The sequence below is a fragment of the Lutra lutra genome, chromosome 3 (assembly GCF_902655055.1).
Source record: "Lutra lutra chromosome 3, mLutLut1.2, whole genome shotgun sequence".
In the NCBI taxonomy this organism is placed as follows: Eukaryota; Metazoa; Chordata; class Mammalia; order Carnivora; family Mustelidae; genus Lutra; species Lutra lutra.
Window position 1 is genome coordinate 14,478,468 of NC_062280.1, and position 27,240 is coordinate 14,505,707.

Genomic DNA, 27,240 nt, shown 5'->3' on the forward strand with positions numbered 1-27,240 from the left:
CAGCTATTTTTCTAATTTTTCCTTTTCCCTATTTCATATTAATTTACTTCTAAATCTTATATAAATGATTTAGTAACCATTTTTTTTAACTTTGTTTAGAACTTATAATAGATTTTTCTCAAAAAAAAGATCAAGTTACAACTTCTATAATAGAACCCATTTATCCACTAGGAACTGGCTGTGTTCTGTCAGCATAGTTTAAAGCCAGTCATCATAGGATAATGTATAAACTGTAGAGCTATGCTGCCTGGGCTTTGATCTTAGTTTTGCCACTTATTAGCTATGTGCTCTAATTTCTCCTCTGGGCCTCTTTTCCTGCATATGAAAAGTGAGGATGATAATAGTACCTCAAATAAGAATTAAGTGAATTAGAACACAGTCTAGTACATATTAAGAACTCAACAGTTGTTAACTATTATTATGCATCAACAATGATTCTGTCTTAAATATAGAAACTTCTCAGAGGTAGAGTTTCTGTTTACCAAATTTTATTCATTATTCAGGACAGTGCCTTGGTGAATATCTTATTTTGGCCAGGGGTGAGAGTGGGTAGAGGTGGGGTCTCTTTTTGAAAAAGTGTTTTTACAAATTATTTTCCAACTGTATAATGAAAAGTAACCAATATAGCTTCATTCAGTGTCTCTCTTTGCTCCAGATACAGAAAACAGCCAATATACAATTTTTAGCTGCTTGGATTTTGGTGTTTCTGAGCTCTTCTGGGCAGTTGGTGAATGGGTGCTCTATTTTGGAAAGGAAAGGGTCTCTTTGAGTTTTGTGTGGAAAGGCATCTAAATCTTTGTTTTAGAAAGATTTCAGTGTGTACACTTCATTGTGTTGCACTTCATGTTTAGTAATAAAGAATATGAATGCGTAAATCTGTGTGAGTGGTATATGACAGGTATGTGTTTGAATAAAAAAGTAATAAAGTTTCTGTGAAAGAATACCCAAGAAATTGGTAACATTGGTTGCCTGTAGACTGGGAAAATGGGTGGTTGGTGGATAAGAATGGAAGGGAGATTGTATTCTTTTTCTGACCTTTTGAATTTATCGACACATACATATATTACTTATTAAAAAAATTCATTAAATGTATGTGGTTAAAATTCAGAGTTCAAACAATAAAAAATTATTTTTAGCGATTCAAAAAATATGCTGTCCCCAGACATCTAAAAGGCCCTCCAAGGAAACAACCACTGTTGCATTCCTTCTGCAGGCTTTAGAAATTTCTATGGATTACATGTCTATATGTTTTTATATCCCTTTCTAATATATAGATGGGAGTTACTACATCCACTTACCTTACAATTTCTACTTAGCAATTGGGAACATATACATCTTCCTAATTCTTTTCATTCTGTATAGTATCCATTAGACTGCAAGTTTTTAGCCAGATCCCTATTAGAGGAAATGTGGGTAGTAGCTTTTGCTGTTAAAAATGATACTGCAGGGGCGCCTGGGTGGCTCAGTGGGTTAAAGCCTCTGCCTTCGGCTCAGGTCATGATCTCAGGGTCCTGGGATCGAGCCCCGCATCGGGATCTCTGCTCAGCAGGGAGCCTGCTTCCTCCTCTCTCTCTCTGCCTGCCTCTCTGCCTCCTTGTGATCTCTCTCTCTCTGTCAAATAAATAAATAAAATCTTTAAAAAAAAAATGATACTGCAATGAACATCTTATACACACATTTTTCTACAAATATATAAATGTGTTTGAGGAATAAATTCCTGGAAGTAGTGTTGCTGACTCAAAGGGTAAATACATTTGTAATTTGTTATTGATAGATTACCCTCCAAATTGAGGACACTCCTGACAATAGTATAAGTGCCTGCTTTCCCATCACCAACACTTTGTATTATAAAAATATTTTTATCTTTCTTAATGCGATAGGTAGAAATGGATCTTGTTTCAATTTGCAGCTAGTAAGTACTAGAACCAAGATTGGAAGCCAGGTTCTTAATTGCCACTCTTGCTACGAAACTGGAACTAATATTCTTAACTACTATACTATACTGCCTCAACATAGTAAGATTAAACATCTTTGCATATTTTATCAGGAATTTGCACTTCTTGTTTATGTGCCCTTTGTCCATATTTCTATTATGCATTTACTATCATTTTTTAAATGTCTTGTTGCTAGCAAGCATCACAGAAATTCAGCGAAGAAGCATCAAAAGATGTTAAAACTAGTGGGTAAAAAGGTGAATAGAGAATAATATATTTACAGAGACTTTAGGTATTTCCTCCACCCCAAAAACACTGATTAAAGTCTTAAAAAAAAAACTGATTGAGTATGAAAGGGAAAAATGGAACTTTATAGTAGAAAAACCTGGCAGGCACCAACTCAGACATGTGATCAAGGTTAACTTCACTAGTAATGAGACAAATCAAAATTGTGAGCCTCTTGATAAGATGCAATGAGAAGAACACAGCATCTGTAGGGACGCCTGGGTGGCTCAGTTGTTAAGCATCTGCATTTGACTCAGGTCATGATCCCAGGGTCCTGGGCTCAAGTTCTGTATCAGGCTCCTTGCTCAGCAGGGAGCCTGCTTCTCCCTCTGCCTGCTGCTGCTCCTGCTTTTGCTCTCTCTTTCTCTCTCTGACAAGTAGATAAATAAAATCTTAGAAAGAAAAAGAGGGAAGGATGGAAGGAAGAAAGGAAGGAAGGAAGGAGAGAGAGGGAGAAAGAAAGAAAAGAACACAGCATCTCTTTTGTGATTTTTCTGCCAAAGTTTCAAACCGTGAATCTAACCATGAGGAAATATCATTAAATTGAGATTCTAAAAAGTAACTGGCTGGGGCCCTTGGGCGGTTTAGTTGGTTAAACATCTGACTGTTGATTTCGGCTTGGGTCATGATCTCAGGTTTCTGGGATTGAGCCCGCACTTGGGGACTCATGCTCAGCAGAAGTCTGCTTGAGACTCTTTCTCTCCTTCTCCCTTTGTCCTTCCCTCCCCCCAGCCCCATTCTCTTGTTCTCTCCTACAAATAATAAATGAGTCCTTTTAAAAAAAGTAACTGGCCTATAATCTTCTAAAATGTCAAATCCATGAAAGATAAGAAAAGTGTTAGATAGCATCTATAATTATGCTGCCATTGGAACATTAAATATATTTATAAAAAAATTTTGAAATTGTTTCAAAATTGAAAGACCAGTTCATTTTATCAAACCAATATCAAAATCCACTAAGGTAAATGTGTAACTATTTTTAGAGGTATATTTATTAAAAAAAATTTGCTGATATCTGAACTCCCTCTGTTATTTTCAAATCCAAGTCAGTTTTAAATCCATTACATATAGTTTTTTCTTATGTTGATGGATTTCGTATTTGGAATTTGACTGCTTGCTAAAATTGATTTGTAATCCCAAAGCCAATATTCTGAATGCTTTTATGATCATTCATGGATATACACAGAGCAGCGAAAAACTTTAGTCACCAGATATACATGTTCCCAACTGAGGTCAACAGGTCCTCTGCCTTTTTGTTTCATCTTACACTATAAATAGATGTCCTTTTTGCTATTTTGTGTATTTTTGCTATTTCAGGGGCATTTTGTTAGTGATTTCTGGTTTAAAATAGCTCCCATGTGTAGTGCTAAAGGGCTGAGTAGTGTTCATAAGCGCTGGAAGGCTGTGATATGCCTTTTGAAGAAGGAAAAATTGTGCTAGATTTACTTTGTTAGGGGATGATGTAGAATGCTGTTGGTGATGAGCACAGTTAATAAAATTAATAATACCTATTTTTAAAGGTATCTTTAAACAAAAAAAAATAAAACAAGATTATGTATTGATCAGTTGACAAAAATGTTGTGGCCAAAGGCTCACAGGAACCTAACCTTATATTTCCCCTAGGAGAAATGGTTCAGGGTTCACTAATTCAGCATTTACTGCAACTTTGTAGAACATGACTACCATAAATAACAGATTCAGTTGTACTTCTAACATAAACACCAAACTTCTACCTCAGGGGGGTAGTTTTCCTTAAACTCCAGATGATCACTCTCTATTCTTCAGGTTCTTCCAAGTTTTGAGAAATAGGTAGATGATTATTTAATGAGAGGATTATTAATTGATATCTATATCTGTTGTTTAAATTTTAATTTTTACTCAAAAGTCAGAGCCTGGAACATATATTCAAATAGATTTCAAAATTCAGTGTAGGGGCGCCTGGGTGGCACAGTCAATTAAGCATCCAGCTCTTGATTTTGGCTGAGGTCATGATCTCAGGGTCATGAGATCAAGCGCCACCATGGGCGCCACCCTCAGTGTGGAGCCTGCTTCACACTCTCTCTCTCTTTCCCTCTGCTCCTCACCCCCTCAAATAAATAAATAAATAAATCTTTTAAAAAATCAGTGTTAGGGGCGCCTGGGTGGCTCAGTGGGTTAAAGCCTCTGCCTTCGGCTCAGGTCATGATCCCAGGGTCCTGGAATCAAGCCCCACATCAGGCGCTCTGCTCAGCAAAGAGCCGGCTTCCCCCCTTCCCCCCTGCCCCCCTGCCTGCCTCTCTGCCTACTTGTGATCTCTGTCTGTCAAATAAATAATATCTTTTTTTAAAAAAATCAGTGTAAATTTCAGCCTTAAAATATAGGTTTTGGATTTGTGCTGTGGTCAGAATTGGGGAACCAGCAATGCCACACTGAGGCAGGCAGCTTAAGAGCTAAGGGAGTAAGAAAGATAGTATCAAGGGTGGGCCATGGGTGTGGATATTCATTTAGCATATGCCCACAACAAACACCATCAGATTTCTTGCAGGTTAAGATTTGTTTGTTAGAGAACACAAATTATTAGGAAAACACTAAAAATATTGCCAAGAAAGCTAACAAGGATTTTAGCCTAAAATAGGCTCATAAGATAAAATGCCCAGATTAAGCATTGCGTGGAATACATACTAAAAATGATTTGTCAGTTATCTAAAACATTAAAATTAAGTGCTATTCTACATTATTTTTTAGATCTGGCAACCCTCATCTTAATTTTTTTGAAAGCATTTTAAAAGCGCAAGAACTGTGAATATCTGCAGCAAAAAGCTTTGAAGCCTAATAAACACAAGTCCAAAAAACAAGTCTGAAAGGATTCCGGATGACAGTTTATGAAATCTGTTTTTAAAAAAGGAAGTTCAAACCAACTTTCCCCAAAAGGGAGACTCTTGTTCATTGCTGATAACGATGAATACTACAGAATAGACTGCTTTTGATACTATCACTGAAATTAGTTTAAAGAAAAAGAAAATGCCGAGTCTTTAAACTTCACAGTTAGAGTGAAGTACTCTTTACCAGGCGTAAAAAAGCTAACCTAGAGATTGAAGATAGCCTGGTGCCAAAATTCCATCAAACTCAAAACTCATTTTTTAAGTGGAATTAGTGGCTTTTGATAGAAATAACAATGAACAATGTTAGAAACCTGTGACCTTGATGAACCACGTAACTTTTTACAACTTGCTCACATTTATGGCTAATTCTTTAGGAGTTAAGTTAAACCTTCCTTGTTTGCTTACATTAAGTTCCTCATCTTTTGAGAAAAATGACCCTTTACAAATCTCTGAAGTCTAAAATATTTTATTATAGCTGTGTAAAATATTGGTTGAAGATAATTGATTTTTCTTTTACCTCATGTCATTAAAAATCTTATTTTTTTTTTTAAAGATATACTTTTTGACATGTACTTTATTATAGGCAGTGAGGTCACTCAAGGAGACAATCGAAGACTGTTGGGACCAGGATGCGGAGGCTCGGCTTACTGCACAGTGTGCTGAGGAGCGAATGGCTGAACTTATGATGATATGGGAAAGAAACAAATCTGTGAGCCCAACAGTCAATCCCATGTCTACTGCTATGCAGAATGAGCGGTAAGACCTTGGAGGGGTTTGACATTCATCAGCCAGTATTGAAAACTGAGACTAAACAGAGATTAGGGAAAAAGTACTATTAAACCAGTCTAAAAAGACAATGATTAATTCATACAGTCTAACATTGTGGTATTTCTTTCAATGTGCCCATTTTTTTTGCTAGAGATTTTTGTTTGGCAGAAGTGCAAGATGGAATTTGTGATTTTTTTAATATCTCAAGATACAGTAAAAGAGGTTAGTCTTTATTAATGCTCCTACTTCCCTAAAATAATAAAGGCAAAACATCTTCATAGTTCCAAAAGTTTATAAGCACTTCTGCATATATTGTCTCATTTATCATTTGTTGCCATTATTTCTTCCTCTTACTTTTTATTTATTTATTTTTAGGGAGAATAGAACGATGAAATTGGCTATTTAACCACTGTTTCACTAGACACCAAGATTTCAGTCTTCCTATCCAATGCTCTGTTTATAGAATATCCTACTACTACTTAACATGAAAGCAATTCATTAGGTTTTTCTATCCCATCATGAATGTTACTTTATGAGACATCTCTTTGTTAAATTATGATCTTTCATTCTAAATAAAAGGGCTTTTTAAAAATCCCTTTAAAAAATTGCAACTTTCAGATAATGTAACCTATGTTTCTTTGTTCCATGTTTGGGGGAATGTTTTCCCCAAAATTTGTCATTTTATTTAATACATGTTAAAATTTTTCAGAAAAGCACCCAGGAAAGAGTTACCAGAGAAAATTGAGATAAAACCATACTTGATTATTGAATTATTTTTTTTGCTATTTTCTATTCTAATTTCTAAGAGCAATTTGTGTTATGAACTATAGACCCAGAATTGGGTTTACACTGCTTGTGTTTGGACTGAATTAGCTTCAGCATGTGAACCCTTATCCCTTATATTTCAGCAAGTCAAGGAAGGTAAAGACTAGCAATCCTAAATTCAAAATTTTGAACTTTATGCCACTTGAGGATAGTCTTCTACTTCTGTCTCCCCTGATCTCTGTATTTTCTGTGTGCTGTAGCATGTTATTTGTACCTCTCTCAGGAGTAAGTTACTTGTAACTCTAAGTACTTTTAAACTTTTCCTGAATGGTAAGAAATCCTTGATGGGACCCTCCCTTGTATTGACCATTTTTCACCCCCCTAAGTCATTCAGCTCTGTGTTTTTACATGCTGTTTCTCATGTCCACAGTCATTTCTAAATAGTTTCCCTGAAATCATGCACTATACAACTACTTTTTTTATTCTTCGCCCTCCTGTCATTCTCCTTGAGCTGCTGCTTTTCTCCTAATATTTGTATCTATTAATGTTCCCATTGTTTAGTTAAAGCTATCCCTGCCTTTATTTTATTTTTTTCCTGCCTTTATTTTAAATGACCTAAATATATTTAGTGTGATGCTTAAGAACCATCCCTCTCAAGGTATGATAAGGACTGTGAAGAACTCTTGATAACTGGAGTGTAGTTCTGAATTGTTCCTTTATCTGAATGTCACACTCTGTCTTATACTCTTAGTCTGTAGAAGTTTCATTGATATGGCTTAGTTTACCCCCAGAAAGGTACATTCCATTGCTAGACTTCCTCTTAATGGAAGCACTTTGGAAGAACCTAGAAGCTTATATTCTTTTTACCATTTGGCTGTTGTAACTTAATTGGTAAAGTATTTATTGAGTCGCCACTATGTATCTAGGATTGTAGGAGTACAAAAGAAACATATAGTGGCTCCTCCTCTCATGAATCTTTATATCTGGTTGTGCAAGTATACAGTTCATAAAGATGTATTTGGTAATGTTACAAAACTATAGGGGAGATTTTTTAAATTAACTGTTTTAAACCAAAATAATGAACATCCATAAAAATCCTATCTAGATCCACTAGGTTTTCAGTAGTCTTATTTCATATAAAACTAGCATTTAGGGGCACCTGGGTGGCTAATTTGGTTAAGTGTCTGCATTTGGCTCTGGTCATGATCTCAGGGTCACGGGATTGAGCCCCGCTGGGCTCTGGGCTCAGTGGGGAGTCTGCTTCTTTCTCTCCCTCTGCCCCTCTCTTCAACTCTTGCTCTCTCTCTTGTGTGCTCTCTCTCTCAAATAAATAAATGATATCTTTAAAAAAAAACACTAGCATTTAGCAAGTTATTAATTGACACTTAATTGTGTGATCAGAATTTTTACATTACCTCTAATGCAGTGTGGTTAGGAATAAAATAAAAAGCAGTTCATCCTTTAAAATCAGAGGTATTAAACCTGGAGGGTCAGTTTGCCATAAGTGTACATTCTCAGTGTGGCACTTTTTTTCTTTCTTTAAGCAACCTGTCACACAATAGGCGTGTGCCAAAGATTGGCCCTTATCCAGATTATTCTTCTTCCTCATACATTGAAGACTCTATCCATCATACTGACAGCATTGTGAAGAATATTTCCTCCGAACATTCGATGTCTAGCACACCTTTGACTATAGGGGAAAAGAACCGAAATTCAATTAACTATGAACGGCAGCAAGCACAAGCTCGAATCCCCAGCCCTGAAACAAGCGTCACCAGCCTGTCTACCAATACAACAACCACAAACACCACTGGCCTCACTCCAAGCACTGGCATGACCACTATATCTGAGATGCCATACTCAGATGAAACAAATCTGCATGCCACCAATGTTTCACAGCCCATTGGGCCAACCCCTGTTTGCTTACAACTTACGGAAGAAGACTTGGAGACCAACAAGCTGGACCCAAAAGAAGTTGATAAGAACCTCAAGGAAAGTTCTGATGAGAATCTCATGGAGCATTCTCTTAAACAGTTCAGTGGGCCAGACCCACTGAGCAGCACCAGTTCTAGCTTGCTTTACCCACTCATAAAACTTGCAGTAGAAGCGACTGGACAGCAGGACTTCACACAAGCTGCAAATGGCCAGGCGTGTTTAATTCCAGATGTTCCACCTGCTCAGATCTATCCTTTGCCCAAGCAACAAAACCTTCCTAAGAGACCTACTAGTTTGCCTTTAAACACCAAAAATTCAACAAAGGAGCCCCGGCTGAAATTTGGCAGCAAGCACAAATCAAACTTGAAACAAGTAGAAACTGGAGTTGCCAAGATGAATACAATCAATGCTGCAGAACCTCATGTGGTGACAGTCACCATGAATGGTGTGGCAGGTAGAAACCACACTGTTAACTCCCATACTGCCACTACCCAGTATGTTAATGGGGCAGTACCATCTGGCCAGACAGCCAACACAGTGGCACACAGGGGCCAAGAAATGCTGCAGAATCAATTCATTAGTGAGGATACCCGACTGAATATTAATTCCAGTCCTGATGAACATGAACCTTTACTGAGACGAGAGCAACAGGCTGGCCATGACGAAGGTGTTCTCGACCGCCTTGTGGACAGGAGGGATCGGCCCCTGGAAGGTGGCCGAACTAATTCCAATAACAACAACAGTAATCCATGTTCAGAGCAAGATGTTCCCACACAGGGTGTTCCAAGCACAGTAGCAGATCCTGGACCATCAAAACCCAGAAAAGCACAGAGGCCTAATTCTCTGGATCTTTCAGCCACACGTGTCCTCGATGGCAGCGGTCTGCAGTGTAAGTGAAGGGGTCATTTAATCTCTCCTGCTTGTCTTTGGGACCGTTTAATTACGTAGATAAAATTAAATTGTGTTTTCAACTAGCAATTACTTATTTTACCGCTTTTGGGAACATGGTAAGCCACTTGGTTGGACTCAAAAGTAATCAGACTGTTGTAAAGAAAAAAAGTAATTTTTTGTTGTTGGTAATTAGACAATGTCACACAGTCAGAACTTAATACTGACTTTAACACATGCCGTACATAGCTGCTGGTTCATAATGCAGTTCACGTACTTGCTGTGGATGGTTGAAACTAAGTAAATATGAGTTGAAAAGCTCCAGGTAAAATGATGTCAGTAGAACTTTGAAACAGTTGTTGAGTATATTAATATCTATTATATACACATCTAGATTTTATCAGACTAACCTTAAATCTTTAAAGTCTGGAGAAAATTCAGAAAAAATCATTATTTTTTTTTTAAACTGAAGTTCTTGGTTTTGGGGAGATTTTTTTTTAGTGTCATCTTGTCCAAGAGTTATGTGTTGAGCCTCCTGCCTGCCTATGGCATCTTGCCACAGGTCCCCTAGACAGATAACTTGATACATGGTTTCTAGCTCTAAAGGGATTGTAACACAAGACAGCACACCAAAATCTTTAATAGTCATCATTATACAAGTGATTTCTCTTTTAGGCTGATAGCACTTTATGAAAAAAAAGCAGTCATGTTTTATGGTTGTTGTCAAGGACTACAAAATGGCCTAAAGGGATTTGGCTCTCAGAAATTAATCAGTAGGGGGCACCTGGCTGGCTCAGTCAGTGGAGCATGCAACTTGATCTTGGCATATGAGTTTGAGCTCCATGTGGGCTTAGAGTTTACTTAAAAAAAGAAAAAAAATCAGTAGAATCTATCCCCTTGTTTAAGTGGCTTGTATTATAGACCAATTGATACACCCTATAGCAGGGCTCCATAGCAATAAAATGTCTTGTCAGTTGTGGGAAGGGGAAATTACTAGAAAATTAATACTATAGTATTTATATCATTCTTCTGAAAATATTATATGCCATGTACCTTTAAAACTTGATCTGCTTTGAACATTAAGTAGAATGATTAAATGCATTTTGCCAAGTTAGGAACACTACCAACAAGCAAAGAATTTGAGAATACAGCTGAAAACTTCCAATTTTCTCCTCTGTTTTTGCTTGCCCAATAGAATAATCCAACCAGTTATGAAAACGATTGGGCTTAAAGAGTCTCAGAATAAGTTGGTTAAGGTTTGCCTAGAAAATAATTGCCTGGCATCGTGAATTTCAAGTAATGTCTATTAATACCTCCTGCAGATACTAGTTTGATCTGTTCTTGAGTTACAACCCTAATTTCTTACTATTTAATAGTTTCTTTATATATAGTTTATTTTCCTGTCCTTTTATTTCCAGTCGGTGAGTCAACACAAGATGGCAAATCAGGATCTGGTGAAAAGATTAAGAAACGTGTGAAAACTCCCTATTCTCTTAAGCGGTGGCGCCCCTCCACATGGGTCATCTCCACTGAACCACTGGACTGTGAGGTCAACAACAATGGCAGTGACAGGGCAGTTCATTCCAAATCCAGCACCGCAGTTTACCTTGCAGAAGGAGGCACTGCCACAACCATGGTCTCTAAAGATATAGGAATGAACTGTCTGTGAAATATTTTCAAGCCTATGGAGTGAAATTATTTTTTGCATCATTTAAACGTGCAGAAGACATTAAAAAAAAAACTGCTTTATCTTCCTGTCAGTACCCTCTCCCACCCTGCAACAGGACTTGCTTTAAATAGATTTCAGCTATGCAGAAAAATTTAGCTTATGCTTCCATATTTTTTAATTTTGTTTTTTTAAGTTTTGCACTTTTGTTTAGTCTCATTAAAGTTATATTTGTCTCTTATGACCACAGAATTATATGTGTGTGTATCAAAAGTGGTCTCAAAATATTTTTTTAAGAAAAAAAGCAAAAACAATGTATTGCTGATAATCAGTTTGGACCAGTTTCTAAAGGTCATTAAAACAGAAGCAAATTAAGACAGGTTTGACTGCAGTGGTGTCTGGTATCCATGTTTTATTTCTGGGCACAAGCTAGTTTATATGTTGAACTGTTCCTGAACATATTATCTGTTGGACATTCTTTTCTCTTGTGTTTTGTTGAACGTGCAATAGTCTATAGTCCACAAATAAGCTTTCTTGTAAGCTCTCTTCCTAACAGAGCACACATTCTTCCATAGTAAATACATTTTTCGGCCCCAACCCCCATACTTTTGGCAGGTCAGTTCTATGGCAGTGATTTTTGCACAAGAGAGAGCAGCTACCTGATTTCTTGCTTTCTCTCTCCTTATGGAGAATGCAGAAACATTGTCTCAAAGGGCTCTAAAAAAGGAACTACCAAAACCTAACTTGAAATGCCATTTCTTTTAACCTTCCAAGTCCTAAATGTTTCTTTCCAGGCATTTTAATAAACCTATTTGGTTCTGGTTTTTGGAAGTTCATAAGAGAGCATAGAACAAAGTAAACAAAGTCAAATATTAGCCTTTCTTCATTTTATTTTATTTTTATATGTATGTTCATGATCCATATTCATTTATTTAAGAAGCACATTTTTATCGGAAAACTTATAGAGCTATACTTATAAGGAATTTTTAAGTAGGTAGATGGTTAGGACTATATAGTGTTAGAGCCTTCATTCTCTGAATAGGCCATCTTTGACTCAAATAAAATTACATTTCCTATTTAAAATAACTTCAAAAGTAATTCATAGTTTTGAACCAGTAGTAACTTTTTATTCTCTTCCCATGCAATGCCTGGTGACTTTATCTGAAAATGAGTCCTCTTCCCATGACCTAAAACACTGTGTGGAAAAACCATTCATCTGGCATGCCAAATCCCTGTGGAAGGAAAGATTGCTGCCAAACCTATCATTTTTGAGCAGACTGAGGCTTACCTCTCTTTTTTCAAAACTGTTTCTTCACTAACCCCATTTTTATAATTTGTCTTTTTCCCAGCTTTTCCTATGATCTTTGATATATGAGCAGCATTTATTATTTACATTATATTAGAATATACCTTTTAATGATAACATATTAAGTATCCTTCAAGTTATATTGCTTTTTTAAAAGCTTCCTTTGCTTCTTTCCTTACTGATAGTTATCTCTAAACAACAACCTCAGCATGTTTTTTTTTTAAATAAAGCACTTTATGTCAAATAAGGGACTTTTTTTATAAGCACAAATTATTTTCTATCAATTTGCAAACAGTGATGATCTCACTTAATTTTTCCAGATTCTCAGAGTACTTAATAGATGTTATTTAACTAAGTTCTAAGATTTCTCTGAAATGAAAAAGCTAAGAGAAAAACACAAATGCCCATATTCTTGCTTTTAGGTTTTTATCTCCTGAACAATGTTTTCTCACTTGTATTCCTCTATCTTCATCATTTAACTAAAGATAACATAAGTTTCCCAATTTGCTGTCCAAGATATTTATAATTTACTTCTTTTTTTTTTTGGTCATCTATTATAATCCTATAATCCTATGAGTTAGATGTTATAATACTTCACATTTATGCTGATGATGGATGGCTGAACACAGTTTTGAATTTTTAGAATTAACATGATTTTTTTTAGTGCCCAGGATATCCACCTTTTGTGTTTTATTGGCCCTTCTCTTGATTCAGATACTTAACATTTTTCAGTCTTCTGGCATAATTATTTTCCTATCTATGTAACAAATTATATCTTTCTCACCAAATTTTCACTTAGTTCTCTTGCCTTTAAATGTCTTTAAACTGCATTTCATTATTTTCGAACACATATAGGATATCTTTGAATCAAAGTAAATTACATTCCTTCTCCAATTGAGGATAAATGACCATTTGAGATCTAACTGATCGTTTCCTGACCGAAGTTATCCTACATTACTTTGTGTTTAGGCTACTTGGTTGTAATTTTTACAGCATCTTTTTTTTTTTTTTTTGGATGTTTAATAATAAAATGCTTTCAGGAATTAATGTACCAAAATAAAAGAATCCTTTTAAGCTTCCCATTTCATGAAAGCATGTTTAAAACAAATAATTTTCTTTCCCTAGTTTTTTTTAGTAGATCCTTAAAAAATAGGAAGAGTAAAAATTGTACATCAGACCAATTTAGAATCTGTAATATACAAGGAAGCAAAATTACTTAAAGTATTTGCTAACTTTATTCATCTAATAATGTTTCTTAAAGCGAATATTTAACTGCTGTCACAATATTTTGCATGTAGAAAAGCATTTGGATCCTTTAAACAAAGGCCATTTAATGAAAAAGATATTAAAATTCACTTTGCTAGTTTTATAACCTTAAAAGCATCATAATAGGTAAATCAAATCCTAATATTAATTCCCTGAACTATCCTAACTGTATGTCAGAACTAGATCATTTAAAGAACTTGATTTGAATTGGGTTTAGACAAAAATTATTTAATCATAATTCCTAACAGTGTTCCTCCTTTTTAAATTCATAATTTGGGGAAAAAGAAACCAGTATCAGTGTAAAATGTTATGAAAGGGCACAGGATTTGAATAACAGTAACTGACGATTTGTTATATACTGAATGCTGGGATATACATACACAACTCTAATCCTCATAGCAACTATTTAAAGATCATAGTTAATATTTCCACTTTACAGATTGAGGAAATTGAAGCAAAGAAAAGCTAAGTCATTTGCCCAAGTTCCACATCCTAGTAATAGAGAAAGCTAGATTTTAACTTGGGTTTGCCTCTCCACATCTCTCTCATCCGCACCACACTGCCTACACACTCTATGACAGGATGTGTGATATAGTGACATTTTGTAAGAAATTCAGTCATTACACTCCAGCACAAATGCGGCTTGTATATAGGCCAAACCAGATACCTTAATCACTTTCAAAGTTAGACGAACATAAGACATGTGGACATGTCTATGCTGGCTGTTGCTTGAGAAATAATTGCTAATTCAAGATGAAATTCAATCCCACGTCTGCCATCATGAATCCTAAAATTATTTCTCTTGTCTTTACTCCTAATATTTTTGCATTGTAGAACTAAAGGTAAAGTAAATTTTAAGGGGAAAGTGAAGGTGGCTTATGAAAACAAAGATTTTTTCCTAAATTGATTCCATACTTGACTTGGAGGAATTAATTTAACATGGATTTTAAGTCTCATCAATCCTTTGACTCCATCTTGAAAATTTCTGCTTGTAATGACTTAGAGAAGATTTTGCTAATCCAAAGAGCTAATTGAGGAGGACATAGAAAGGATACAAAGGTATCTTTTTTTACAAAGCAGTTTCAATAGCTTTCTTACACGTACCCACTTATTGCAGAAAATGTACATTGGTTCTGAATGTAAAAATAATTAAAGGTAAGAGCACTCAAGTAAGTATGTGTTTCAGAGGGAATTGTCACAAAATTTGGCAAGTGTTTTTATTTAAAATATTTTCAAGTTTGGCATCTAATGCCAAATAGAATACCTGGTAGGCCACAGCTATTTGCTGAACTTTCCATCCTCAAAGTCATTTAAAATGGAAGAATATTTCAATAAATTTTTTTGTTTCTTTTTTCAATATTTATGGAAATGAATATTTCGTTGGAGGGAATTAGCTCCTAGAACTTCAGATTACATTGTATTCCTGAACAGCCTTCTATAAATTTATGTTGAACTTACTACCAGTTATGTGCAGGTCATTGTATAACTATTCACAGATTGCTTTATATATTACTTTATCTTCCAAAGCTAACGTACTAGAAATTGTACGCACAGTTGATTATCTAGACCTGTGTAACACTCCCACACACACCCCAGGAGTTTTTTTCAGACTGAAATGTTTCTAAATATACCTTTTGCTGTCAGTTTACTCTTCAGCAGATAAAATTGCATTTTAATTTGTAGATTCTGAACTATGCAAATGTTAGCCAAAACTACCTTGCATGATCCACTCTTAAATATACTCCTTGACTTAGTAAATCTGGCAAATCTCTGTTTGAGCTAGTTACACAAATGTTATTATCAAAAGAAAGCTTTTCTATAGCTTCTCAGATTAAACTAGTATAGAAGAAAGGAAATCTCAGGGTGCTCTGGTGCACCTACCCATTACTTTCCTTCAACTGCCTTTTAGTTTGTGTCTGACTTACTGTATCCCTTAGTTATCTGAGTTGCAATCTTCTGTGTCAGGAAAGTGTTCTTCATGTCTATTCTGCTTCCCTCCTGTTTCATCTTATGTGCATTTGTCTCCTCCAGCAGTTTAAAAAAAAAAAAAAAAACAGTTGGCCATCTTCTCCAGTATTGTTATTTTTCATTATGCTTCAAGCTTCTCAATTAACATCTAAGTCTCAGTTCTTCAGACAAAACTGCTTTGGTTCCCTTAGCATTTCCTTCTCAGCCCTATTTTAATAATTATTTATACTTAAGAACACCTAAAATTATATTTTACATTATATTTGAATTCATTACTCCCATTTAAATAATAGTTCAGTAGGATAGAATTGAGAATTTGAGATGTAGTAACATCTGAATTGTTTGACAATGGATCCAACCATCAGATTGTCAGAAAATCAGCACTTAATTTGAGTTTTGTATTATCTAACACTTCCTACTAAATTGTGGAGTTTTATAATTTTATATTCTCATTAGTTATAACTAAAAAGCCATGCATACAGAATTGTATATAATTTTGCCATTAAAATTTTTAACCTATATTGCAGCAAGCTTAGCATTACAATTGAGCCACAACATTTTACACTTTTCCTTGTATCAAATATTAAACACAAAATGTAAGATTACCTTTCAAAAACTTTACAATAATCAGGTATTTATGGACATTTTTGCAGACCACTTTTGAAATACTTATTATTTTGCAACATAGATTGGACTATAACAACTTTCATTTAACTTTTAAGTGGCTGGTTAAAGTTGAGTGTTTGTGCATATAAAGAAAAATCCAGGATTTTATCTCATGGCTGATACATTTGAAAGTAAGTAATTCAGAAGATTTAATGCTGTGTATTAGAATTATGCCCCAAATAAATCTATCATATTTTGAAAATTCCAATTCTGTTATTATGTGATGTTCATAGTGTTACTATTAATTGTAGTGATATTCATTTTTTTAACTTAATTTGCAACCCAGATTCTAAAGTTTAAGAGAAGAAATCTTAAGAAATCACGTTGCTAGGGCATCCATTTTATGACTGACTTTTTTTAAAAATTACAACTTTTTAAAAATGTTTCAAAAGGCAACATGTAGGTTTTTTCCTTTTTTTTTTTTTTGTACTTTTAGATTTCAGAAACATCTTCATGTGTTAGACTCATTCTATAGACATAATATTACTTAAAAACTCAGGGCCCTTTTTATCCTTTGCACATGAGAAACTAATTGGTAACAAACAAGCAATTAGTCCAGTTGAATATTTAAAGTGTTTGTTGCACATACAGTTCATTTAATGTTTCATCTTATGATTTGACTTAATTTACATAGACATAACATCAGATTTCATTAATTATAAAAACCTGCCCAGTTCTGTAGTTACTGAATAGAGGGAAATGACTCAACTAACTGGCTACATGTTACAGCCTATTTAGGCCTTAGAGTTGAAGCACCATCTTAAAACCATTTCTCTTCTTTGGGTAAATGGTTATACATGATGGGACAAATCATTTCATTTTGCTTTGTTTTTTAATAGGAGAACTTAGGAAAGTTATTCCTCTGAGATAAAATTTTCTTGAGGTAATTCAACATTATAAAACTCTTCTAAAAGTGAATTAATGAGTTTATAGCCTTAGTCATAGTTTGGATGGTTTTGAGGAGGTAACCTATGGTAAGCTGTTTATCACCTTGTTATATCCAGATAGAATTTTTCCTTCAATCAGACAAATCAGAGCTCCAAATTGATGTGCTGTATACTCAAAATCCAACCAGTATCTTGTCTCAGGCGCTCCACCTTATTACCGACCCTCTGAAGTATGATAGGGAACACATTTTTAAAGGAGCTTAATAGTAAGAAAACTAAATTACTAAAAGATGCAATTCAAAGATAGGTTCTGGTTAAAATTGAATTGCTTGGCTTCTGTGGCTTTTCTTTTTCTCGTCCCGTTTATTTATTTAAAGTTTTTGTATGCCTCGTCATGTTTCCATGGAAATTATATTGTGTAAGTGTTTGTATAAGCTGGAATCATCCTTAATTTTCTGTTGATAATTTTTCAAATGAAGATAAGTGGATAATTGTAAAGTACACTAACTCTTAGGGTATTGTAGTAGCTGAAACATGGAGATGTGTAGCTGCTGTGCTTTTTCTGAATGGACAGGAGAAACATAAGCTACAGAGTATTCATTTCTGAGGATCCTTTTCTGGAATAAGAAAGGCTGAAAAATATTGGCAATTCCTCAGAACCCTCTTTCTTGTTAACGGGTATCTTTTGTTGGTGTGTTTTGCTCTTACATTACAGATAGAATATCATATGAATTTATGAATAATTACTTTCAGTTATTTTGCTTTTGTAAAAGCCGTCTGAGACCTTGCTATGCTGTGTTAAGTTGTGTTTGATGGATCAGTGTGAGTATGAAATAAAGCAAATCACTTTTCTTTTGTATTATCTATGGATGCCACTATGAAAGCTGACATTAAGCCACTAAAGAGTTTTTTATGAATACTTGTAAGTAAATGCTTTGATATATATAAACCTAAATAAAAAGATTGTATTGCTACAGAGACATTGGAGAAGGAAATTTTAAGACAGTTCTTTAGGTTTAAAAAAGGCTTGCTGTAAAATGGTGCATTATTCCATTTATTAAAGATCATATTAATGACAACAGTAATTGTATCTTTTGATTTTATTAGGTCCCCAGAAATTATGACTGTTAGTGTGATATCTTAGATGTTTTGCACCAGAATAGTAAATGTTTTAATATACTCATTACTCAATATGATACAGTTTTAAAAAATCAACTAACATTAGAATAATAGTTGCACACTTTCTGTATACTAGGCACTGTGGTAGTTAATTCTATGTATGTAGAATAAATAAAATACACATTGTCCCCATTTTAAAAATTAGAAAATTGGTTTGGGGAAGTTAAATATCTTGTCCAAAGCCACAGAACTGGTAAAATGGGACTCAATGTATTTCCCATTTTGCTTTGAACTAATAGTTTTAAATCTCTGGTTATGGCAAGAAAATTCAAAAATAAAAGCAAGAATGGCCCAGCGGTAAAAAGAATGGCCAGGAACATACATGAAGCAATTTGCTGTTACTGAAATGCTAGCAGGTACCAAAACAACTGTCACTACTGGCCTAACATTGATGTGTTTGTACTAAACATCATCAAATAATCTTTTAAGTTAGATCTTCATGTTTTAAAAAGTCCTTTTTATTGCATTTAAGTCCTAAATATTGCTTTAAAAAGTTGTTTGCATTTAAAAGTTACAATAAAAAGTCCTAAATATTGCCTTTAAAAGTTAAAATGCAATATGAGTTTGTGAAGGCATCATACATATTTTTAAAGATTTTCTTTGTCAGAGAGCAAGAGCACAAGCAGGGGGACCAGCAGGTGGAGGGCGGGGGAGAAGCAGGTTCACCGCTGAACAAGGAGCCCGATGAGGGACTCAATCCCAGGACCCTGGAATCATGACCAAAGCCAAATGCAGACACTTAACTGACTGAGCCACCCAGGGACCCCATATTGTTTTTGACTCCGGATGAATTCACTGTATTAGCTAAGCATCCTGGAGTAAGATCCTGTATAAATCCACAGGATAGCCATGTTTTAAAAGAATGCTAGACTGGGGTGCCTGGCTGGCTCAGTTGGTAGAGCATGTGACCCTTGGTCTTGTGGTGAGTTTGAGCCCCATGTAGAGATTACTTAAAAAAATAAAAATTTTACAAACAATAGAAAAAAAAGTGTCAGACCTGCCTTAAGTAGATGCCAAGGGAATATTTGTTTTAGGAGAAGCATGGCCTACTCTTGTAGGTACTTAGTATTTTAGGGATAATAGATTTGGGGTACCATTTCCCTTTTGATTTGCATGCTCTACCTTAACAATATAATGTTATGGACTACTGTTGCAATTCTCTACAGGACCCACTATGTAATATTCAGGATGATAACTAAATGTCCTTAGAGAAAATATGATGGCCTGGGAAAAATATATAATGACCTACTGAATCTTTTAATAAGAGCTTCTCACAAGTAAAATTATTTTCATTTACACCTACACCTATCTGATCCATCTTCCTAGTTTACAGCCTCTGCAAATGACTAACTTTAGCTAGTGATTAATCTTTCTAATTCTAATAATGAATTTTCCCCTTATTTTCTAGTCTTTTTCAAATTAAATTATATATTTGGGCAGCTTTCATTTTATTGTTATAATGTATTATTATTCATTTTTTTGAAATTGAATCACTATTACTATACTGAGAGATCCAAAAAGTATGGTATTATTCCTGCCCCCCAGGAACTTAAACCACCTTGTGGAGGAGAAAAGGCCTAAGAAGAAATAGTTACATCCAAACAAGATACATGTAAGTGCCCAAATTAGTGGTAAACTACATGTTCAATATGTGTTTAAAGAGCCAAAGAAGACTTTAGTGAGGAAATGATTATTGAGGAGAGTCTTGAAAGGATAGGTGGGGTTTCAGTAGGAAAAATGAAGGCAGGAAATTTGAAGTGACCAGAAAGAGATAAAGAAGAATAGGGACTGGAAATAAAAAAGAAGTAGATCCAAATATCTTTTGAAAACCAGACCCAGGTGTCTAGGCTTGCTGTCGTAGCCAACGAGGAGACCAAATCTTCTTAGCTAGGAAGGACCTTGACAGGAATTTTTAAAGAAGTTTGGACTGACAGGTATGCAGGATAGATTAGAAAGGAAAGTGATTAGAGTGAGGGCATGAGAGAAACTGCAAATAAAATGCAGTTTTCGTTGTGATCAGTAAGTTCCTTTTTCAGAAGCACATCAAAAAAACTTCTGAACACCCAGTGTGTAACAAGTACCATAGCAGATAAAAGACACAGCCCCACCCTCAAGTTGCTCATAGTTGATTTGGAGAATATTATAGTACAGATTGTAAGTATTATGATAGAGTGAAAGTCCAGTGTATTATGGAAGTACACAGCAAAGGTATCTAATCCACTCTTACTGAGTCAGAGGCAATTTCTCCTTTTGAAAGAACTTTCCTCACTGTCTTAAAATATGAGTAAGAATTAATTAAGAGATGAGCCATGGCCCTCTAAGCAAATGTTATAGCACCCATGGAGCCCTACAGAGGGGCTAAGAGGGTGGAGGTTTTCCAAGGGGCTAAGAGAATATTAGATTGGAATAGAGTTTGGGATACTAAGTGAAAGTTATGAAGAGAAATGGCACAGAAGAACCCAGATGACCCAGCTGGAACATATCACAAAAGAGCTAGCATGCTATGCTAAGAGTTTGGACTTACCCTGGAAGTCAGTGGAAGAATTTAAGCAGAGGAGTTTCAATTTAAGTAACTCAGCTGGTAATATAAAGAATCAACTGAGAGGAAAGAAACTGAATATAGAAGCATAGGAACTAGTGTGGAACTGGCAAGAGATAATGAGCGCCTTAAAACAAGTTTGAGTCAGTGATGGAGAAGCAGCAGCAGCAGGTTGGGTCAGGATTAAGGAGAACCAGTGGGACCCAACAAACTACTGAGATGAGCACTGTAGAGGCAAAGATTGTAACCTCAAGGTCCTAATATGGCAAAAGAATGTGAGAAATTAAGAATCTCAGAGAATATGCAGCTCATTGCCTTTATAGATTTTTTTTTAAGATTTTATTTATTTGACACACAGAGAGAGAAATCACAAGCAGGCAGAGAGGCAGGCAGAGAGAAAGAGAGAGGAGGAAACAGGCTCCCCGCTCAGCAGAGAGCCCGACGTGGGGCTCGATCCCAGGACCCTGAGATCATGACCTGAGCCGAAGGCAGAGGCTTTAACCCACTGAGCCACCCAGGCGCCCCGCCTTTATAGATTTTTAAAATAGAACAATTTTGACATCATGTGTTCCAGTTTTTGGTTCCAAAAACGTGTGCAGACACCTTTCACCTATTACCTGTAGAAATGCTTCAAGAACAGAGTCTTCTCTAGGTAAGTCACACAGAAGTTCAATTTTATCTTTTTTTTTTAATCTTTTTGAGTGAGTGCCTATCTTTCATTATTTATCTTTTTATCATTATTTATCTCTTTGAGTTGAGTCTAATACCAACTTGGTGCACATAGTAATATACTAGGCCATTGGGGGTGGTGCTTGCTATAAAAATGAGTTTCAAGAGCATCCTTAAAAGGAGCAATAGCAAAATAAAAATAAAAATAAAAAAGGAGCAATAGCAATAAAAAGATAGCCTAAGATGGCAGATGGTGGAAAGATAATGAGGAAGTTGTGTCAAGGATAGATGGGTGATCTTCTAAGAAGTTCTCGAGTCCTCCTGCCAGGAGCTCCTTTCTCCCATCCTGTCCTCAACCTACTTAACTTCTCAACCCTCGAGATCTTCCTTCCCTCTCTCCACAATTAAAAAGGAAGGTAGAAAAACCCAGAAGCTATTAACTATTCAGGGACACAAGTATCCTAAATGTGAGTTTGGTTTGTTTTTAATTGGATAAATGAAACAGATAAAAGAGGAAGTTTTCTTTTGCTTAACCTTTCCATAGATTGAAACAATCAAGAATTTATGTAAGACAGCATAGAAGATATGCATAAATTCCCAAGGAAAATATATTCAAGAAAACAAATTATTCTCCTTAGATGTCATGTAGAACTTCAGAACTACTCGGGTCTTTTTTTTTTTTTTAAGATTTTATTTATTTATTTGAGAGAGGGGGTAGATAGCTAGAGCTTGAGGGGAGATAGAGGGAAGTGGGGCGGAGGGAGAAGCAGGGGGGCTGACACAGGATTTGTTCCGTCCAGGATCGTGACCTGGCCAAAGGCAGGTGTTAAATTGACTGAGCCACCCAGGTAACCCTTTTAAAGTAAAGGTTTTTTGTGTCTTTTAAAGTAAAAATTTTATTGTTTTTAAAGTAAGTAAATAAGTTTATTAAACTTGTTTATCCATGACACTGGTGAAGCCCTCTAGGAGTCACATACTCTCATATGTAGAAAAGTAAACATTTTCAGTAAAATTTTATAGTAAAAACTCTTAGCTGTATCTCCTTAACTCCCATTACCCCTTTTAACTGAGTTTCAAAACCCCACTGTGACCTGTTGCAATAGGCATTTAGTCTTTGGGTTTTTTTTTTTTTTCTCCCTATTTTAAGCAATTTTACACTCTGTTGTTTTTTTTTTTTTTAAGATTTTATTTATTTGACACAGAAAGAGAGATCACAAGAAGGCAGAGAGGCAGGCAGAGAGAGGGGGAAGCAGGCTCCATGCTGAGTGGAGAGCTGGATGTGGGCTCAATCCCAGGACTCTGAGATCATGACCTGAGCCAAAGGCAGAGGCTTAACCCTCTGAGCCACCCAGGCGCCCCGCAATTTTACACTATTGCCAGTCATCTTGTTAATACTCTTACCAAGTTACCCAATGGCTCAAACTCCTCAACCTGAAATTCCAAGTTGTAGCAATTTACTTTTCTAGCCTTATCTTCTACCACTCTACTAAATAGTTTCTAGTTACTTGTTTACTTTATATCCTTACTAGGTTGTCAGCCTTTTGCATCACGGAGGGAGTCTTGTCATTTTTTTTTGCCTGAAGTACTGATTTTTTTAAGATTTTATTTATTTATTTGACAGACAGAGATCACAAGTAGGCAGAGAGGCAGACGGAGAGAGAGGAGGAAGCAGGCTCCCCGCTGAGCAGAGAGACGGATGCGGGGCTCGATCCCAGGACTCTGGGATCATGACCCAAGCCGAAGGCAGAGGCTTTAACCCACTGAGCCACCCAGGCGCCCCTGAAGTACTGATTTTAATTTATGGGTAAGCTGATACCAAAATAGTGGGGTTTTTAAAATTTATTTTAAAGATTTTATTTATTATTTGAGAACAAGTGCAGAGTGAGAGAGAGAGAGAGAGTTTGATCGGGGGTCGGTGAGGGAAAGAGGGAAAGTGAAAAGCAGATGCCCCACTGAGCAGGGAGCTGGATGTGGGGCTCAATCCCAGGACTTTGAAACCATGACCTGAGCGGAAAGAAGGCAGACACTTAACCTATTGAGCCACCTAAGAGCCCTGGTTTTTAAATTTTTAAGTAGATTTTCATTTAACTTCCACTAATCAGGTTTCTTAATCTAAGTTCTCTGTGTGCTTGAAAGTCATCTAACTATAAGTCAGTCAGTGAAGTTATTCTGTGAGATTTGTGGCCTCTCTTTAGGGTTAAAACTGACCAAAGTGATAAGCACTGAGAAAATGTGTAGATGTGAGAGAGAGAGAGAATTTTAAATAAATGAGTAATGATATCATCCATAAACTACTTTCAGCAGGTATGGTTTTAGAAAAAGTGAGAGTAAGTGGGTTTGGAAAAAGGTCCATTAGTTAAATGCTTTTATTTATTTTTTTTGTTTGTTTATACTGCAGTGTTTTTACTCTTTACTTTTTCAGTCATGTTAATAAAACAAAATCACTCTTCTTCAGGCACCCGGCAACAAGACGGTTTACCACTTTGACCACCAGGCGGCTCCCTTATTTCATGTTCTAAGAGCTGGAGCTGTTGCCATTCTTTTCCATATCTGGCTGTGTCTTCTTAAATTTGGCTCACAATGTTCTCTTATTGAATCTGAATAATAAACTGAACAGGCTCCATAAACGCTATTTAACTTTAGAAGAGTCCAATGCTTTACAGTAACAGAGAAGATTGAGGTTACCAGGCAGAAAGTTTACAGGTTACCCCTTCTCCCCAGAAGAACACAAACACCAAAGCCAGGACTTAATAAACAAGACCTTGTTAAGACCTCACTTTAGTCCTGCAATGAAACATAATTTACAATTCCTGAGACACTAACAGAGGTGTCTAATACATAGTGGTTTGAACATTTTCGTGCAACACTAGCATTTGCCAAGATTCTGTCAAAGTTTAGCAGAGCTCTATGAAGGCATTTTATAAGCAAAGTTAGGCTTTAGAGTTTTTTAAAAACCATCATTGACTTTGGCTTTCTTGATTTCAATTTTTTGCAAAAATATTTCTATTTTCTCCCCTTATTTTCTCTTCTCTGATTATTTTCTATTGTTAAAATTGCATTTTAACATTATTCAGAATTGTTGAATAGCCTTCAGGATTCCTCATTTTATGATATATCATAAAAAAGAAAAAAAGTATTAATTGCTCTAAAGCTTTCGTGTTTTTAAGTTTTCATTAAGAAGCCTTCAGATGCATAGGGGTACCTGGCTGGCTCAGTCCATGGGACATGTGACTCTTGACATTGGGATAATGGGTTCAAGCCCCACATTGAACATAGAGCTTATATTTTAAAAAAAAGAAAAGAAAGGAGAAAAAAAAAAAGAAAATTTCAGATGTATAAAATGACAGGAAGTTCCCCAAATATAAGGTCATATTTGGAATATTAGGTGGTAAATGCAGCTACCGATATCTCCTTTATTGAAGATGAAAGTATAATAAGGAAGAAAAAGATATCACTACATCTATCCTAATAAACCAAAATATCCAAAATGATAAGGGGAATGTTGAGCTATCACAGATCATTTCTGACTTGAATGTGACTCAGGTTGCCTATTTCAGGAATGTTGAATAATTTTTAATATTACTTTATTACCTAAATCTGAGCAGCTATTTATTCATATGTTTTCAAAAGAGAAATTATTTACCCCCATCTTCCAAACATTAATCCTTCTGGTTTTGAAGCCTGTTTCTACTAAAACACATTGATTCAAGTCTTCCATGTGTTTCAAGCAGAACCTCTTTCAACTTGAAAATTCTTAGAAACACGAAGAATGAAGTCCTCACACAGGCTGTATAGGCAAAAACCAGAAAGGGCAGTAATTGACATTTTGTTGTTGTTACTGTTTATAGAAAGGGAAAGGGGCAGAAGGAGAGGGAGAGAGAATCTTAAGCAGGCTCCATGCCCAGACCAGAGCCTAATGCAGGGCTCCATTTCACAAACCAGAGATCATGACCTGAGCCAAAATCAAGAGTCAGATGCTTCACTGACTGAGCCACCCAGGTGCCCCATGACTTTTAACCTATGAAGAAAAAAGCTTCATCCTTACGAAGAGGTTCACACACAAATATTTTATATTCCCCAGCCTGTTAAAATTAGAAAAATCAGAATTAGGATTCCTTTAATTCATAGACTGTCTGAAGTTCTGGAAATAACCTGGCTTAAGGTGAGTAGAATCTCAGTTAATTGTGCCCTGTGTAGATCTTCCTCTTAATTAGTTTTGATTTTCTGTATCATTTACACACCTAACATATAAGAGGAAACTAATTTAATATCTATTCTCCAGGAAAGGAATAATATCATGATGAGCCTACAGCTGAACTCAGCCAAGTCCGTTGTATTTTGCTCAACCTATATATTTAAAATTCGATTTTATTTGAATCCCTTTTTGGCAGGACCTGGACTCTTCTAAAACCCAGCAATTCTTAATTTCTTCTACCCATCAAGTCCTACTCATTTATGTTACCTTTCTAATGTTTGTAAACTTTTGGTCTGTGCCCCCTGTTCCAGGAACTTCCATCGCAGGCATTACCTGGATACAAAGGCCTTGGCATACTGGAATAACTCAAGAGGAGAGGCGGCTAAAACTGAAGTAAGGCAGTTTGTTTTGCTCTCTCCACTGGTGAGCACTTTTCTTCTTCCATAAGAAGTTAACTATTATTTCTTTATAATACCTCCATCTCTCTTTGAAACCCTGCACATGAACACCCATTCATGGGGTGAATGACTACTTCATTTTTTTTTTTTTAAGCTCTGTTTGAAAAGGGAGGGAGGGGTGCATGGGTGGCTCAGTTGATTAAGAGTCCGACTCTTGATTTTGGCTCAAGTCATGATCTTAGGGTCATGAGATTGAGCCCTGCGTCAGGCTCTGCACTGGATATGGAGCCTGCTTCTCTTTCTCACTCCCTCTTCCTCTGCCCCTCTCCCAACCACTTGCACACACTCTCTCTCTAAGTAAATAAATAAGTCTTTAAAAAAAAAATTTTTTTATAGCTGTGTTATTCTGTCCCAATATGGCTTTCTTTAAACCAAAAGCAAACTTCTTTATGTAAGCATCACCATGAAAAATGGAATAATCAGCAATCACCCCATACTGAACCCTGCCTGGTTGTTTTTACAGAGGTTTCTCTTTCTTTTTTCCCTTTTTGGGAGGCTTCTTTCTTTCTGTTTTTTGTTTGTTTGTTTGTTTGTTTGTTTTAAGATTTATTTATTTATTTGACAGGGAAGAGGAGAGCAAGGGGAGGTAGAGAGGGGAGAGAATCCTCAAGCAGATTCCCCAGTAGAGCATGGATCTGATGCAGGGCTCAATCCCACAACCCTGAGACCAGGACCTGAGCCAAAATTGAGAGTCGGATGCTTAACTGACTGAGCCATCCAGGAACCCTGAAGGCTTCTCTTTATTAATGCTTTCTTTTTTAACTTGGTAGGAGAACAATCAGCAAAAATAGAAAAGGGAGGCCACTCTTGAGAAAAGAAAAGGAGACAGAAAGAATTTCAATTCCTCCTTTTAGAATGGTCGGACCGGAGAGAAGAGGCACTCAAAAACTTATTTGCTGTAGATCAGTCCCTTGCTTCGTAGCTAGTTCAACCAAAGATGTGTGGAGCTGTGTGCTACTGGCCTTCTCAGAAACTCACCTCAGTGTCTTTTCCCTTCACAGTCAA

At 35.9% G+C, this 27,240-nt stretch overlaps 1 protein-coding gene across 1 annotated transcript in view; it reads left to right on the plus strand.

The window, feature by feature from the left end:
• The window catches only part of BMPR2 (bone morphogenetic protein receptor type 2), a 212,487-nt gene extending 194,213 nt beyond the window's left edge, over positions 1 to 18,274 (plus strand). The window contains 3 exon segments of the mRNA XM_047720771.1: positions 5,664 to 5,836; positions 8,158 to 9,437; positions 10,855 to 18,274. Of these exon segments, the coding sequence (XP_047576727.1) occupies positions 5,664 to 5,836; positions 8,158 to 9,437; positions 10,855 to 11,105 (1,704 nt within the window). The 3' untranslated portion in view covers positions 11,106 to 18,274.
• The last annotated feature ends 8,966 nt before the right edge of the window (positions 18,275 to 27,240 follow it).